The 18,625-nt window shown below is 33.7% G+C and overlaps 1 protein-coding gene across 1 annotated transcript in view; it reads right to left on the reverse strand.

Annotated features, from left to right (window-relative positions):
- Positions 1-18,625, reverse strand: part of LOC306857085 (leucine-rich repeat serine/threonine-protein kinase 1-like) — a 137,554-nt gene that overhangs the window by 77,056 nt on the left and 41,873 nt on the right. Inside the window, exons 9-19 of the mRNA XM_079396777.1 lie at positions 18,035-18,198; positions 17,542-17,679; positions 14,990-15,102; positions 13,979-14,049; positions 12,553-12,682; positions 11,055-11,167; positions 7,354-7,571; positions 3,423-3,587; positions 2,397-2,569; positions 470-590; positions 39-198 (exon numbers count right to left, since the gene is read on the reverse strand). Of these exons, the coding sequence (XP_079252903.1) occupies positions 39-198; positions 470-590; positions 2,397-2,569; positions 3,423-3,587; positions 7,354-7,571; positions 11,055-11,167; positions 12,553-12,682; positions 13,979-14,049; positions 14,990-15,102; positions 17,542-17,679; positions 18,035-18,198 (1,566 nt within the window). The remainder of the gene's footprint in view (positions 1-38; positions 199-469; positions 591-2,396; positions 2,570-3,422; positions 3,588-7,353; positions 7,572-11,054; positions 11,168-12,552; positions 12,683-13,978; positions 14,050-14,989; positions 15,103-17,541; positions 17,680-18,034; positions 18,199-18,625) is intronic.

The raw sequence follows: 18,625 nt of genomic DNA on the forward strand, positions 1-18,625 counted from the left end.
ATTTCTAATAATTTTATAAATATTTATTTTTGAATTACCGGTCTGCAGATCCTCATAGTCTTTGATATCGCTGGCGGGACTCTGCTCGATGATGTGCTCCAGTTCTGAGTCTGTCAGGTACTGCACCTCATCGGCTTCGTCTCTCCTCAGACATTCTGCTTTTATGGCCTCCTGCAGGGTCAGGTAACTTTTGGGGATCTGTATAAAACACCAAAAAGAGACAAACACATGGGATAATTCACCTTAAAGAAACTAAGATACTACCGCAGCATAGCCTCCTCACGCTCATAATTTTTCCTCATTTTAAGTTGCTTTGAATAAAAAATACCTTCTTAACGTATAAATGAAAAAGCATACTGAAGTTTTGAGGTGGAGCAACAGTTTTTCACTACAGTTTTTCCATCTTACTGAACAGATGTCAGAAACAACTGCGGTTCACGCCAAACATACAGTCTTAACTAACACTAACCAGTCTTCCCACGAGCTTGTGACAGCTAGCAGGGTTGCTGACGTCCTTCATGGAGGAAGCGACCTGAAACAACAGTCTCTTGAGTCCGTCCATGCCTTCCAGCGTCTTACATGACACCTCACTGCCAAACAACCACACATTCACACAAACAAACACCAAAACAGGATCGTTCATTGAGGAAAGTACACTGTAAAAAATTACTGTGGTTTTAACGGCAAAAGACTGTAAAAATGCTACAGTAAAAACCTGTTAAATGGTTAACAGTAAGTTCCCCTACTATATATGGTGAAAAACTGTATTGGACATTACATGTAATTTTACGGTAGTATACCGTTTTTGGAAGAGGAAAAAGAATGTATAATTTACAGTGAATAACCATAAATTGACATTCCCAAAAGTCCCTGCGTTACACTTCACATTTGCAAACAATAAACTGCAAACAATAAACATGCAAACATAATAACATGCAAAAAATAAACTGCATCCAAATATCAGTTTTCTCCAAATAAGAGAAAAAAAAAAATACATGTGCGAATTGTATGAGTCTCCTTAAAAACACATGGTTTACATAAAATCTTATATGTATTTATAATTTGAAATCAAACTGATAACCCTGTTTAGAAAAGGGACATCACACCTTCATCATACCTAGAAAATATCATTGGCATCTTCATATTGCAATGAAAACGTATTTAACAGTAATATATATCCACGACAGGGTGGATATATCTTATGGTTAATGCTTATGGCCCATAATTATATTAAAAAAAAAATGTGTGGGAGCTCATCTAATATGTTTCTATAATAATAAAGTGTCTATTATTTATGACATGACAAAGCGAATGGGAAATTAAGACCAAAATGTGTGAGCATTGTGAGGGTTGAAAGGCACTCTATGGTGATATTGACCCTATTGCATTATTTCAGTTTCATGTGTTACCATGATGGTGTTTACAGTTTGTGTGAATGACACTGTGCACCTTCTATATATGTTAGTATTTAAAAGCTGCTTGTGATGAGCTTTGGTTCATCATGTGACTCATCATCGCCTGCTTTTGGTGGTTATCAGTGTATCACAAATGTACAAAACAGATTTCAATACTTCAATTGGTTGGTATATTAACATTATATCAGTTAATGAAATTACGGTATTGAAATGTAAATTTAAGTAAAAGTGCCCCCCGTTATGGATTTTTGAAAATTACATTTCATGCCGTGTGTAACACAACTAAGTGAATGAAAACATCCTGAAAAGTTTTAAATCTGAAAGTGCACCGTATATAAAGTTTCAACAAACGTTTCAATCTAAAGTTTCAATCATTTATACGAGTCGTTTTTAAAACTAATCCCAAGCCATTTCATGTTGACGTCATCATGAAGCATTAGCATACTGCACGCCCACTTGTTGCGTGCGCAGACCTGGGAAAACTTGATTTTCGCGTTGGTCTGTATGAAAATGCAAATTCATTTTTTGCCACTAGGTGCCGCTTTTGGCGCAGTAAAATAGTGGTTTCCCTGGGAACGCTGTTCACAAAGCAGCACTGCGCTCACAAACGCTGCTGAAATGCGAGATGAAATTAAAATGACTAATCAGACCAATCACCGCAGATTAGCGTCACGCAAAGGAGGGGTTTGGAAAAATTAATCATTGAATGAATCGTTTGGGAGTCGTTGAGCAAATAAGGTAAAAATAAATGCATATTATAAGAAAATGAAAGTGTTTTTTTTTTACTTTGCATGCATGTTAACCTGTTGTAGGGGACTCCCAAAACCAAAATATGAACCTTTCATTACCCATAATTGGGGCACTTTAAAACCGTAAAACCTAAAAATGTTGCTATTGTATTTTTTACGGTAAAATTCTGGCAACCACAGCTTCCGGTTTTTTTTTTTACAGTGTAGCTGAAGTTATGATAATGACACTAACTGTAGGTGTTTCCAGGTGATGTCGGGGTATCCGCTGGCCCGCCCACCCGAGGGTGTTCTGCAAAGTGCCAGGATGTAGGCCCTCAGTGTGGCGACACGCTCCGTGCGAAAGTTAGTGTCTATGAGGTCCAAATGCGTCCCGATGACAATGACAGAAGAGTTAGGAGCGCGAGCCTAGAGCACAAACACATTTACACAATCATTACACAGGTCCTTCTATAAAACAAATGCCATTTGTGACCATCAAAACATAACTTAATGAGAAGCTAGTGCCAGTTTTTTTGTTTTGTTTTGTTTATAAAAAGTGTTTTGTGTTTGTACATGTAGTGTCTCTATAGATTTTTCATTAGTTATTAAGCATATTTATTTTTTGCCAAGGCCTGCCTATCCAACTAGCCTTTGCTGTGTAAGCAAAAACATGCATATTTTAAATATGTTTGAAAATATATGAACAGCATTTTGTCTGTCTTTTTATCTTTATACATGCTATATTTAGATCTTAGCGGACAAAGCATTAGAAAAGCTTGTAAATTATAATGAACTACTCTGTAAATTAAAATAAATAATTAAATAGAGATTTTGCTATTGCAAACTATATGCTATTCATTTAATTTGCAATGGCATTTGTTTAGTGTGCAATGTCAATTGCTTTCATAAATAATACATTAATAAACTGTAATGACTTGGTTTGCAATGGCAATCTTGTCTTCATTATTATTACACTATTCAATAAATAAATGGCAAAAATGTAATTTATTATTACTCAATAAATAAACTTGTTTAGATTGAAGAGGCAAATGCTAATTATTATCATTCAACTATTTTAGAAATAAAGTTTATTGATTTAGTTTGCAACGACAATGCTGTTCATTAATATTAAACTATTCCATAAATAACAGATACAGTAAATACTAAATCAGTATATCAAATCAATCAATTAATACAAGTTACTGCTTTGCAATGCCAGATTATGATGCTATTATTGATATTATTATCAGATTTTGTCTGTTACATATTGTTTCCTGACCTCGATGTTGAGCAGCCAAGATTGCAGGTTGGCCACTGCTTCCTCTCCCAAAGCCAGATTCCAGATCACCATGTACAGAGCCTTATCTGTGAAGAAACACTGGTTCACCGTCGACATGCTGGCCGGGCCGCCAATGTCCCACACGTTAAAGGACACTGAATCAAGCTGTATAAACAGGAGAAGCAAAGGCATTGTACCACATTAACAACATCACTTCATAACTTTCATCAAGGCATTTTCAGACAAATTATATAGTTGCTGAGGTGAAATTATGGTTTATTTTGTCCTCTTATGAAGCTATGGAAGCTTGTGGAAAGCTACGGAAGCTTAAAATAATAAAAAAGGTAAGTGTGACTTTTTTTCTCTGAATTGCGAGATATAAACTGCAGAAGTGTGAGATATAAACAATTGCGAGATACAAACGCAGAATTGTGAGATAAAAAGTTACAATCTGCCTTTTTAATTTTTCATTTTGTGGTGGGAAAAAAAGTCAGAAAAAAGTCAGAATTGCAAGATACAAAGGTAATTATGAGATGTAAACTCGGAATTGCAAGTCAGTCAGTCAGAAGTCTGAGTTTTTATCTCACAATTCTGCATTTATACCTCAATTTGACTTTTATTCTTGAAATAAGTCAATTGTGAGGTAAAAATGCAGAAATTTGTGATATAGCAGCATAATTGTCAGATTCACAAAATTCACAATTCACAGAATAACAACTGTGAGATGCAAACTCAGAGATTGCGAAATATAATAATAATAATAAAACTAATAATATATATAAACTCGAAACTGTCAAAAAGTCAGTCAGAAGTAGGAGTTCATGATATACGTGTAAGAGGTCAGTCTGTGTGTGTGTTTATGAGAACATGTCTATATGACATCAGTGCATCTGTGTGTGTGTGTGTGTGTGTGAGAGAGAGACACTCTCTTGGGTTTTATATGTCTGACTCTGACTCGAGACTCATGATGAGAATGGAAACACTGTTAACTCATGCTAAGAAACCATGTAAGGCCAAAAATAGAGCTAGAGGTCAAAGGTCAGCTGGAAATACCAGAGCTGCTACTCATTCATGAACCCTGAGGTCAAAATGTTGGCACTTTAATGGTTTCGCTTTTTTTTTTTTTTATATAAAGGTTTTTTCATTGTCTCATCGTGTTTACAGGGTTAAAGCAATCAGAGCTGTTCGTTTCCTGTGTGCAAAGCATTGTGGAACAAACACATGTGAAGGAACGCCCTGAAAACAATCAAATAGACTGGGAATTCAGTAAAAGTTCAAACGATGAAGTCACACACTTGAATTAACTTGAGATGACTTCATTTGTCCACAGTGTGTTTCAGTTACTTTCCTCACAATATGCAGAAATATACTGACTGTTATAGCAGCAAAGTTATGAACATACTAATCACTGAATTTATAAGCAATTAGTCGATTCAGTCCTGAATATTTATGTACAGATATAGATTTATTGCTAAATGTATGATTTATCTTGAAATATGTATCTAAATTGACTTTTTTTCCATTTTAAAATTGTATTTACAGTGCCTTGTGAAAGTATTCTTTACCCTTCTTTTTTTTTTTTTTACATTTTGTTATGTTGCTGCCTTATGTTAAACTGCTTTAATTACTTTTTCCCCCAAATCAATCTACACTCCATACACCATATTGACAAAGCAAAAACAGAATTCTCACAACTTCGTAAATTTATTACAAATAAAAAAACTCAAATAAGTACATTGCATACGTATTCATACCCTTAAACTAAATATTTAGCTGAAGTACCTTTACAGCCTCAAATCTTTTTTTTTTTAATGCATTTAGCAGACACTTTTATCCAAAGCGACTTACATTGCATTCAAGTTACAGTTTTTACATTTTTATCAGCTCTTTTTTGTTTGATGCGACAAGCTTTGCTCATCAGCATTTGGCAATTATCTGCCATTTGTCTCCTCACCTCTTCACCTCTCAAGCTCTTTCAGGTTGGATGGGGCAGACGCACATTTTCAGGTTTCTCCAGAAATATTTGATTGGGTTCAAGCTCAGGCTGTGGCTGGGCCACTCAAGGACATTCACAGAGTTGTGTATAAGCCACTCCTTCTGTGTGTTTAGGGTCACTGTCCTGTTGGAAGGTAAACCTTCTGCCCAGTCTGAGGTTCTGAATGCTCTGGACTGGGTTTTCATTAAGGCAATCTCTATATTTTGGTGCATTGAGCTTTTCTTCTATTCTGATGAGTCCCTCAGTCCCTGCTGAAAAACAGCCCCACGGCATGAGACTGCTACCAGCACACTTTATTTTTGGGATGGTACTCTGCAGAGCTGTTTCCCTTCAAACATGATGCTTAGAATTGAGGTTCATCAGACCAGAGAATCTTGTTTCTCAGAGTCTGAGGGTCCTTTAGGTGCTTTTTTTAAATTCCAAGTGTGTTTTCTTTTGTCTTCACTGAGGAGAGGATTTAGTTTGGCCACACCGCCATAAAGTCCAGATCAGTGGAGTGTTGCAGTGATGTTTGTCCTTCTGTAGATTTCTCCTATCTCCACATATGATCATGGAGATCAACTAGAGTGACCATCAGGTTCTTGGTCACCACTCTAACCAAAGCCCTTCTCCATCAATTGCTCAGTTTAGCCAGGAGCCCAGCTCTAAGAAGAATACTGGTTATTTCAAACTTCTTCCATTAAGGGCAATAGAGACTACATGCTTCTGTGAACCATTCAATTGAATTTGCCACAGGTTACCTTCACTCAAAGTCTAGTTACACCTACAAGCAATATGAATTCTCCTGAGCTAAATTCCAACTGTCCTAGATAAGGGCATGAGTACTTATGCAATGAAATCATTTAAGTTTTTTTATATAAGTTTTTTTATAAATTTGCAAAGATGTTACCATTATAGTGTATGGTGTGTAGATTGATGTGGAAAAAAGTCATTTAAAGCAGTTTAACATAAGGCAGCAACACAAAACATGAAAAAAATAAAGGGGTATGAATACTTTTACAAAGCACTGTATATTTTTTTAAATGTACGTACAAACAATATATTCAAGATTTACATTTACATACATGCATTTTTGATATTACATTTAACTTTTATATATTATGCATTTTGCTAAATGCATAAATATTATATTTTTAAAAAATTATCATATGCATTTATATCTAAATAGTTAAATCTGAACATTCATATCTAAATGGCTAAATCTGGATATATCTGGTACAGTATATTCATGTATATTTTATAGTTCACACATAATTAAAAGCTTGGTTGCATTACAATAAATGCAGATTCTAATAACTTTTATTGTACCTTCTGATCACGATGATCTTCCTCAGTGTTTTTGTCTTGCTTTCCAGAACAAATATCGAAACATTCAGAGATCAAGATACATTTGCTTTAAAAAGCCATTTTTTAGAAATTTATTCAAAATGAAGGCAGATGTTATAAGCTTGAATTCACTTTATTATGATCAGTTTCTCAGAAAACAAGACTACGCATTTTCATTTTGCATCTCAAGAAAATGTATCTTGATTTAAGAATGTTCACATACCCTTAGATAAGCAAGACTTGTTAGGCTTTAATTTGTGGAAGGACACACAGAAACCCTGATACGAGTGTGTGTGTGTGTGTCTGTGTGTGTGTCATTTTGTATGAGGACACAAATTTGTATAATGACATGGGTATAACATAGGTATTACAAGGAGAAGGTGATTTATGAGGACATCTCCCCATGTCCCCATATTTCAAAAGGCTTATAAGTCACACAGAGTTATTTTTTTTTTGAGAAAGTAAAAATGCACAAAGTTTCCTGTAAGGGGTAGGTTTAAGTGTAGGGTTGGTGTAGGGCGATAGAGAATATGGTTTGTACAGTATTACCATTACACCTATGGAATGAATCCCATGAAACGTGTGTGTGTGTGGACTGAGGCTCCTTACAGCAGATTTCACCACTCCTCCGGGTCGCTCCAGATCCCAGCTGGACGTGTGGATGCTGTAGTCGGTGCTGATGAAGGATGAGGGTTTGCTGGTCTGCAGTCCCTCCAGCAGAGCGCTCTTCCCCTGCCGCGGAGGACCCACCACCATCAGCTTCAGCAGTCTGCAGGGCTCTGCTCCTCGCAGCTCCGCTCGCAGATACGCCAGAACCGCAGCCGGACCTGCACACGCACAACTCAATCACTGAGTCCCGATACGCCTTACAAATGTACACATTCACAGCATTTGAAAAACAGTAGCACCCGGATGACCTACTACCTCCAGTGAGAATCTGAGCTTTCATTCATACTACCCATATTCATAATATACAGTGCCCTCCATAAGTATTGGAACAGTAAAGACAAAATTGCTCTGTTGGCTGTGGAGGCAAGACATTTGCAAATATGATTAAAAGATGAATATGAGACAAAACTACAGAATGCCACATTTTATTATTAGCCGTTTCAACACATACATGTTTTACCAAATAAAAAGAACAGCACTTTTAGAGTTCATCCCACTCATTGATGTGAGCATAAGTATTGGGACAGTTGAACATAGGGCAGATATAAAAGATTAAAAGCTATTATTTAGTTGCAGATCCCTTGCACACAATCACAGCAGTGAGTCTGGGACCCATAGACATCACCAGACTCTTGGTCTCATCCTTTGAAATGCTTTTCCCAGCCTTTAATGCAGCCAATTCCAATTGTTGCTTGTTTTGGGGAGTTTCTGCCTTTACTCTCCTCTCCAGCTGGTGAAATTCATGTTCAATCGGATTTAAATCTGGAGATTGACTTGGCCAATCTAAGAGACTTTCCATTTATTTGCCCTTATAAATTCATTGACTGAACTGGCAGGGTGTTTTGGGTCATTGTCCTGATGCAATATGAAGCACTTCCCAATGAATCTGGTGGCATTTTCTTGAACATTGATAGGCAAGATGGATTTGTACCCTTCCAAATTCATTCTGCTACTGTCATCATGCATTAAGTCATCAGTAAAGATGAGAGGGCCTGTTCCAGAGGCAGCCATGCATGCCCATGACATGACACCACCTCCACCATGCTTTACAGATGATGCTGTATGCTTGGGATCATTGCAGTTCCCTTTTTTTCGCAGTCCCTCGTCTTCATCCTGGTTTGTGTGTGTCGTCATCGAATGCAAGATTCAGAATGCAGAAGTAATGGATATAACTGATACGACACATTCCCTGCTTTTAATATCTGAAGAATTAATGCAACAGGACACAGCTGATCACTTAGAAAGACCTGCGAGGCAACAGTTCCCATACTTATGCTCACATCAGATAGAGGGATGAAACTCTAAAAGTGCTGAACTTAGCTGGTAAAACATCTATGTGTTGAATCACCCAATAATAAAGTGTGACATTCTGTAGTTTTGATCTTTTAATCATATTTGTAAATGTCTTGAATCCACACCCAACAGAGCAATTTGGTCTTTACTGCTCCAATACTTTTGGAGGGCACTGTATGTGACCCTGGACCACAAAGCCAATAATAAGGGTAATTTTTTTTTAAATTAAGATTTATACATCATCTAAAAGATGAATAAATAAGCTTTCATTTGATTTTATTGGTTATAAAACTGAGTGTAATTTAATTGGATGTTACGATGTGTTCTCTAATCTCAGTACTGTTTGATTTTGGGCAGGTTTTAGCGCCATCTCTCAGCTACGAGTGAAACGCGAGGCCACGGTCTAAAGTTCGCAGCTCCCCCGCGAACAGCAGCTCCTCACCGGCTCGGACTTCGCCGACACACCGACACGAGAATTAGCACTATTTTGGTAAAAAGCAATGACAGGGAATGGTTGAATAGACTTAAATTAAAATGCTACTTCTATATGTCTTTTTTATTTCTAAAATACAAATGTAATATTGTAAACTATGCTGTATTCACCCAAATAAATTATATTTGTCTTGTATTTTATCTATGGGTGTTCTTGCTTAATAATAAATGTTCATCTTTTGATTATTGCTGTTGCCTTTAGTAATTCTGTGTGTGATTTTTAATTTCCAGCCCATTTTAAGCCAGCTATATAATAATTTTTAAACAACAAATAAACAACCCAGCATGGTGGGCAAAAACGCTTAACCCAACCAGCTGGGTCAACATAACCCAGCATGTGTTCTGTCCAATATTTACCCAGCGCTGGGTTGCCAAATAACCCAAGTTAGGTTGTTTTTAACCCAGCATTTTTAGAGTGTAGATGCATTCTTTCAACAGAATTAAAAATTGTACTGTTATTTTTTCTTCGCTTTCACTTTATATTACACTTTATATTACTTAAACCTTATAAAGTAGATTAAATAAAATAAAAAAATTGACTATTCTATGCAATATTTAATTTCCATGGTGTTGCATCATGAACTTTGCAGCATTCTCATCCATTGAAATCAGTTGTGAGCCTCCAACATCACATGTAAAGCACTTCCACATGAGTGACATGAGCTCCAGGCATCTTCATCTGAACCCACAGACCAACTGTGTTGGTTAGGGGCGCGCTACTTTGTCTCAAATCTCTTGAGCCTGTTATGACAGTAAAACGCACTAAATATTGCAACAAACGCATCAGACGAATCGAAAAACGCATCAGACGCATCAGGCTGAACGACTCACAGCTGGAAACACCAATGAAATATTCATTAGACAAATCCTAGATTATACAGACTTCAGAGGCTGAGCTGGAATATCATGCTCTCTAATGCAAAAAAACCCAAATAATGTCATGCTCAACATGACGACAATTCTGTATGTTTAATACAGAACATGCTTCTTACCCTAATTAGCTTCAGAGACACATTTATGCATTTGGTCCATGCTTTTTATCAGAAGCACTTGTATTTAAATTGCATTCAACATGTACATTTTATCATGCATTATGATCTCATAACTGATCTACAACCGCAAAATACAACTCAAAATGCACAAGATGGATATAAAGCATTATTTATTTATTTATTCATTCGTTCATTCATTTTAGATTTTATTAATATTTTGAATTACCTTCTATTTTTATATTTCGAGTTAATTTAAATTTAGTTTACAGTCATTTTGTTTTAAGTAATTTTTAATATTATAAATCATGTTTTCATAGCATCAATATATTGTAGATATTATTATTACAGATTTTATTAGTATTTTGAATTGGCTATTATTTATATATTTTCAGTTTTCATTTACTTTTGGTCATTTTGTCTGTTTTAAATGACTACTTAGTTGTTGTTGTTTTTTTCCATTTTAGTTTGTTCCGTTTCAGTTTTTGTTTATTTCCATTTTTTTCCAGATTTTAGTACATAAACTAAAAGGAAATTTAAAAAAAATGCTGCCTTAACCACAAACTGAAAATAAGTTTTATTTTAAGCTTACTTCAATGATTAAAAAAGTAATGCTTTTAATCCAGTTAATAATAACCCTGTTCAGCATTTTTCCCGCTATTTGATAAAAAAATGTGCATTTGCTGAACCACCATGAAAATTTGTGTATTTTTTTTTTTATCTAATCAAAGCTCAAGAAGCTACATTTATGATATTCATGTGAGATGATTTTGCTCAATAATGCTACATGCTTTGTTGAAATGTAATCTTGACAGTTAAAAGTTGTGATTCAAGCAGACACGAGCTGTATTTGTGTGACTGGAGTACCATCTTTCCTAACGTCTGAGGGGATGTTTGTGATGTTCAAGTCTTCGATGTCCAGCTGCCAGAGGTTGGAGAGCTGCCCGAGCTCAATAGGAAGCTCCTGGATACCTGGATTACTGCAGAGACAGGAAGGATTCAAATCAAAGCTACGGAAGTCCAAACAAAACATCATTAAATCCTGTGAGTTTGAAGCAGGAGAGATGAACAAGCCCTTTTGATATTGCATATTAGTTTGACTTTTGCAACTCTTAACTTTCACCCACACTGTGAAAACCCCGAATCACCCACTGTGATTGTTGGGCTCTGGTCCAAAACCTAGTGCAATGCCTTGCTGTTTAACTGAATTTTATCCTCTTAAGTGACTGAACTGTAAGGCTCTACCTAGTCAGCAACTCTGTGCATTATATTTCCTCACTTAAAATACACAGGAGACTTGGCTTGCAATTGATTTCAGCAGTTTGGCATTAACATGTTGCTTAGATTACATCTAATAAACAAAACAGACATTTAAAATAAAATATTCATTTTTAATTAAATATTAACATTTTTAAATTAAAATATTGTACTGTGTTTAATACTTTATAGTCATAGCTTCAATAAACTAATAAATACATATTCAAATTATATGTTTTTTTATTTCTCTGTCATTTTTACATCACAATACATTACAGGATTGTTTTCTTGGCTTTTATAAATAACATTAAACATCTTAAATTAATACATGAACATTGAGGTGAAATTGTATTATTATGTGAGAAGAAAGTGATTTTATTTATTTTTTTCCAGTTTTAATTTTAAGTTTTGGTAATTCTGATATGTGCTTTTGACATTTTTATTTTTATTTTTATTTCCTTTAATTAAAATATTAAAATGATCTTAAATTATTGTACTATTTTTAAAAACTTTGTATTTATAGTTCAAATAGAAAAATAATTACATATGAATAATATAATAATGACAATTATATATTTATAATTTTGATTTCTCTATGCACCAATTTTTACTGAGCTTGTCAGAATGCATGATTGTCTTATTGGTTTCCATAAATTAAAATAATAATGCCATTATACATTATAAATAAATACATTAACATTTATTTTATTATTTATTACTAAGAAAGAGTGATTTGATTTTTTTATATTTTCAGTTTTCATCTTAAGTTTTAGTAATTTAGTTATGCTTTTGACATTTTTATTTATTTGTGTGTTTTATATATATAAGCTATATAAGCTTTAATTTAATTTATTTCAGTTTTAGTTGTATTCATTTCAATACTTTGAAACTTTGAAAAATAACTTTTAAAGTTTTTCATTGGCAACTATCTAAAAAAAAGTTTAAGTCTAATATCTAATATTAATAGCAACAAATCTAATAGTTATATCAAAAATTACATCTGGCCCCTGAATGACCAATCACAATCAAGTATTCCAGAGACATAAAGTGGAAGAAATGATGCACGCTACTGCAGAAACTACATTTCCCATGATTCCCTGTGACTCACTTGGACAGATAGAGTTCGGAGAGGTTCTTGAGGGCACACACTGTCGGCGGCACACACTCCAGCTGGTTGTCATTCAGGAAGAGAACTTCCAGAGAATCCCGCAAGATTACAGGAAACTGAATGGGACAAACTGCAAAAACAGAGCTAGAGGAGATGAGAAGCTCACCGAAACCACAAGATGCAGAATTAAAATCCCTGCAGACTAATGGATGATCACTGATGACCGTGGCACCAATACTCGTTACTCTACTGTAGGCTTGCTATGAGACAGTAGAAATGTGCCCATATTTGCACAACCACCTGGGCAGTCATGCAACATTATCTTGCAAAAATACTTTTTTTTTGGTTTGCTTCCATAAAGTGACAAAAGTATATATAAAGTATATAATCTTTACAGAAAAGGCAATTCCATAATGCACAATACAGAAAAAGCATCTGAACCTAAATTTACTTTCTCTATTTTATTTATTTCTATGCTTATTTGAGTTTCACAGCATTAGCATTTTCCAAAAGACAAACACAAAAGAAATCAACAAAATAAAATAAATTAAACAAAATGAAAAAAAAAAAAAAAAAAAAAACTTACAAAAATAAAAATAACAATAAAAATGCATAACACAAAACAATAAAATAAAAATATTTTAATGAATAATAACAATAATGACTAATAATATTAATACTAATACTAACAATGTTGGTACGAGTAAGATTTTCAATATTTTTGAAAGTAGTCTCATGCTCATCAAGGCTGCATTGATTTGATCAGAAATACAGTAAAAACGGAAATACTGTGAAATATTATTACAATTTAAAGTAATTGTTTTCTATTTGAATATGTTGTAAAATATAATTTATTTCTGTGATTAAAGCTGAATTTTCAGCATCATTACTCCAGTCTTCAGTGTCCCATGATCCTTCAGAAATCATTCTAATATGCTCAACATTTCTGATTATTATCAATGTTCAAAACAGCTTAATATTTTGTGGAAACCGTGATACATTTTTGTTCATGATTCTTTGATGAATAGACGTTCAAAAGAGCAGCATTTATTTGAAATTGAAATCAATTTTGTAACATTATAAATGTCTTGACTGTCTTTCTTGATCAACGTAATGCATCTTTGCTGAATACAAATATCAATTTCTTTTGAACAGTAGTATTCATTTTGTTGAATTGCTAGCAAAAATGACTGAACGCCCATCCTTATTGCCTAAAAACATGAGTCAGACGTTTGGATCAGACTGAAGGGGTTTTAGTTTGGATTCTGATGCCTTTACTAAAACAATCCACACTCTTGTCACAGTCTCAACAAAACATCATTCCCATGGTGATATTGCTCTGCTTTCTCTGTGGTGAGTTTGGTAATTACAGTGTGAAACTGTGACATCTCATGGCAACGTGACCATAGTGTTTGAGCTACTGTACCTGGCTCTGGGTCCCGTCTGTGCCACGTAGTGAAGAAGGCCAGCTTCCTGGTTTTGGTCGACTCGCCCATCCTAAAATAACATTCAGAGCGCATTGGATTTTAGACATTTCACAATCGGTCATTCACAATCTCTATAGACAACCACAAGGACCGTGATGACGCACGCATTAGTGATCTGGAAGAGCAATGAAGACACGGTCTTAAATTGCATTTTAAGGCTTCATAGATGCACTCCAACCAAAAAATGTTCCAAAATGTAGGCAACATTATTATGCGGCTTTCTAAAATATGATTTTAAAGCAAAATTACAAGGCAGCATCACATGTATTCTTTGCAGAGAAGGCAATTATATAATGCATTATGTGCACAACACAGAAAACATATCTAGCAATAGTTCAAAAGAACCTAAAATGGACTATTTTACCCCGATTTTACCGGTTTCTATGGTAATTTAAAATAAAATAAAAAAAAGCAACAACAAAACAGCATAAAATTAATAAAATAATATAACACAAAATCAAATAAATAAACCAACAAATTATTTTATTATTTTACAAGTTATTATTACTATAACTATTATTGCTATTGTTAATAATATTAATATAATTAATTAATTATAAATATATTTAAAAAATTAAAATAAAATGAATTAAAAAATTATTAATAATAAAACAGTAAACTAAATATTACTAACATCAACAACAATAATAATAGTTATTATTAAAAATGTATAAAATAAAACAAAATCAACTAAATATAAACTTAAATGTCAACATAAAATAAAATAATAAAATTAAATAAAATGTTATGCTTATTACCATTTCACAGGGTTAGTGTTGTCCAAAAGAGGTTACAGTTGAAGGCATAATAATGAACAGCCTTCAGATTAGGAGTGTGCTTAAGATGCATTAAAATGCTGCCTATGTAGGACTCACTTGGTTTTGGAACAGAACCTTTCTGTCTCTGTCTGTCTCTGTGTCTGTGTGTCTGTGTGTGAGCATTTGACCTACTTCCCCAGTTGGTTTCTGGACAGGTCTAGTGTTCGCAGACAAGAGCATTTCCATTTGTTTGGAGCTGGCAGAGTGGAGATTTGGTTCCCACACAACTTCAGAGAGACGATGGCCTAAAACACACACAGTGATCTCTGACACACACACACCTGGAGCCAGAAACGTGACGTACAAACTGCTACTTAAAGTCATTTCGCAAGTGTGTACTTATTGTTATTAGCACATTATTATTGTCATTAGCACAGATGAGACGTTTATTTGTTATGTGAATAGTTTTAGTGCTTCACTGCTGACAAATGATAAAAGACACATGCAGGTTTCTACAATGGATTTGAGATTAATAGCTTTTTTTAATATATTTTAATTTCGTTGTGAGAAACCGTTGAAGAGTATGTGAAAAGAAATCATGAGGAGTGCGGGAGTGAACGGTCTGCAAACAAATTCAGAGCTTTTTGAAAAACTGTTTGTCAGATTAGATCAAAAGTCTGATTTATTTGTAAATCTGGCCTAAATTCTGATTCCAAACAGCAGACAGAAAACACACGACACATGATTGCTAAAAATATTACCAGGAAAAACATTCTTGACTCCGATTAGTGTATGGTATTTCCTTAAATTTGTAATGCCCCTGCTTTATACTCTCAAATGACTACATATAAAATTTAAAATAAATTAAATTAAAAAAAAAAAAAAATTAAACAAAAAGAAAACTAAACGAAGAAAAAAAAAGGGAAAATAATGACAACAAAGTTAAAAAATACAATACAATAAAAACAAAATAAAATAAAAGAAAATAATCAACAAAAGAAAAAACATGAATAAAATTATTAAATAAAAATAGAAAACAGAAAAGAAAAGAATCAAATGAAAACTTTATAATAATAATAAATACCTAAAAACAACAAATAAAATAATAGAAAAAGAAAATAAAATATTTATAGAAAAAAGAAAAAGAAACAAAGAATAACAGCACAGCTTCTCCCTAAGTGGCATGATTAATGAATCATTCATGTGTGTAACAAACTGTGATGATTTACACACACAAGTTTTATATTTAAGGTTGTTGGTTCAAATCATTAAACTCATTAATAATAGTGATATTCATCTTGTCCTAGACATATTATACATGTCTAAATACACCACATCTCTCTGTTTGTGTGTGAGATCATAATACATTGTCAGTTTTGACTCGCTGTACCCTGTGTAATCATCGCCTTCGCTCACAGACAGAGTTTAAAAGAGCAGACATTTTTAAGTCAAACTGTTCGAGAATTAAATTGAATTTTAAATGATGAAACTGCCGTTTGCTTCTTCCTTACACGCTTTCTTTAGCGCTCTAGTTTGCAATCTCTATTTCTTGCTCTGCCATTGGCTTTGTGTTGGCATCTTGCATCAAAAACTATAAAACTATAAAATCCGTCGGATCTGCTCTGCCGTACGTTTGTAAACATTTCACAACACACTCAGAGCCTTTCAGGCTTATTTGTGTAAAAAACTATTATTGTTAAAGCTGCAGCTTTCTCTGATTCACTGCTATCACGAGGAGATACAGAGAGAAACTCACGATGGTTCAGACGTGCTACAGGTGATGTTTACTGTGAGCACAGCGCCACCATGAGCTTAAGACGAAAGAAACCGGTGCACTGAGGGCTGTCAGTTCAAATACAAAATACACAACTCCATATAAAATATAATTAAAGGATTTGATCAGGAGAAACTTTAGTGGGAGAATCTTACAAAACCTGTCAAAAACACACCTGATGAGCATATTTCACAATATTTCTGAAGTAAGAAATTAAATTCTGTTGATATGCATATTTGCATTTATTTTAAACTGTGACATCATTTTCAAGACAACTTCAGCAGATTTCCTCCCATAAATTCTCATTACCACAATGCAAAAAAAATAATACATTAATTGAAATATAAAGTATTGTTTATGCTGATTTAAAAAATTAAAAAACACTATGTTAGAAGTTAAACCTTTTTTACATTTTTAATTAAAACTTTTTTTTAAAGTATTCTAATTAAAATAATGGTTTATTTTTTAATTATAAAAATAATTGATTAAAAATAATAATAATAGCCTTATTACAGCAATGTGATTAATGAGAATAATGAGATTCAGATTGTGAGTAATGGGCATTAAGAAAAAAAACTTTAAAAGTACAACTTCCAGACACATGCATACTTATTTTTCTTTGGTCAAAATATCATATCTTATTTAATTTATTGTGATTTCAGCATATTTTCTCCAGTAAACTCTCATTATGACAATGCAAAAAATAAGATACATCAATTAAAATATAAAGTATTTTTATGCTGATTTCATCAAAACATTTTATGAAAACATTTGTTTAAAAAAAAATTAATTATAATTTTTTTATTTTATTATTTACTTAAAATATTATTATTTTCTATTACAGAAATGCAATTAATGAGAATAATAACATTGAGATTATTGACAAAAATATTTGGCCATTTGGGGGGGGTACAACATCCAGACACATGCGTGATTACTTTCTTTCAGCACATTTCCTCCCGTTCCTTACCTCCAGCTCAAATATGTATGAGGGCAGCTCCTTCAGGACGTTCTCGGAGATGTCCACCTCCCTCAGATGAGCCTTCCAGAAGATGGAGATGGTGTCAGGAAGAAACTCAATCTGGTTGTTTGAAGCTTTGCAGATTTTCTGAGGAGCGAAATATCTCTGATTTTCATCATTTGCTAACAAAAAGTAGATACATTAGCCATTCATTTAACCAAAAATTCAACATGGTCAACACTTGAAACATTCATGCATGCAATATACTTACAAAGTTTCCTGTGACTGTAATTGTTATCCCAGCATAAATGTATAAAATGTACCTTTTCAGTTGCATTTATTATTTTATTTTAAGTGATTTGGTCCTCCAAAAATTCAAGACGTGGCTGAAATTGTTGCAAACTTGTCAATGTTTAATAAATAATATACTTTGCTTATGGTCCTCCATTTAAAAACATGTAGCTAAAATACTGAAAAGGTTGTGTGTGTGCGGGTGACGCACCAGAGGACAGGCCCAGGGGTCAGGGAAGCTGCTGAGCTCGTTTCTGCTGATGTTCAGAGAGCTGAGGGCCTTCAAACAGTGCAGGATGGAAGAGGGCAGCTCCGTCAGGCCGTTGTCGGACACGTCCAGCTCCTGCAGCTTACGCAGACCGATCCAGTTCGTGCCTGCAGCAGAACGCTAGCCGTTAGATCTGAGATGACCACTGCTTTAAAACCACGAGATGCCGAACAGGCGGTTTGTGCATTTACATTTATCCATTTAACATCAAAAAGATAGTTAGATATTTCAAGAAAGTTTAAAACATTTTTTAAATAAAATTGAATTATGTATTATTACTTTTTTTATATAATATTATATATATATATATATATATATATATATATATATATATATATATATATATATATATATATATATATATATATACACACATATATATATATATACACATATACATATACATATATATATATATATACACATATACATATACATATACATATATACATATACATATACATATATACATATACATATACATATACATATATATATATACATACACACACACACACACACACACACACACAC

Source organism: Barbus barbus (assembly GCF_936440315.1).
Source record: "Barbus barbus genome assembly, chromosome: 1".
In the NCBI taxonomy this organism is placed as follows: Eukaryota; Metazoa; Chordata; class Actinopteri; order Cypriniformes; family Cyprinidae; genus Barbus; species Barbus barbus.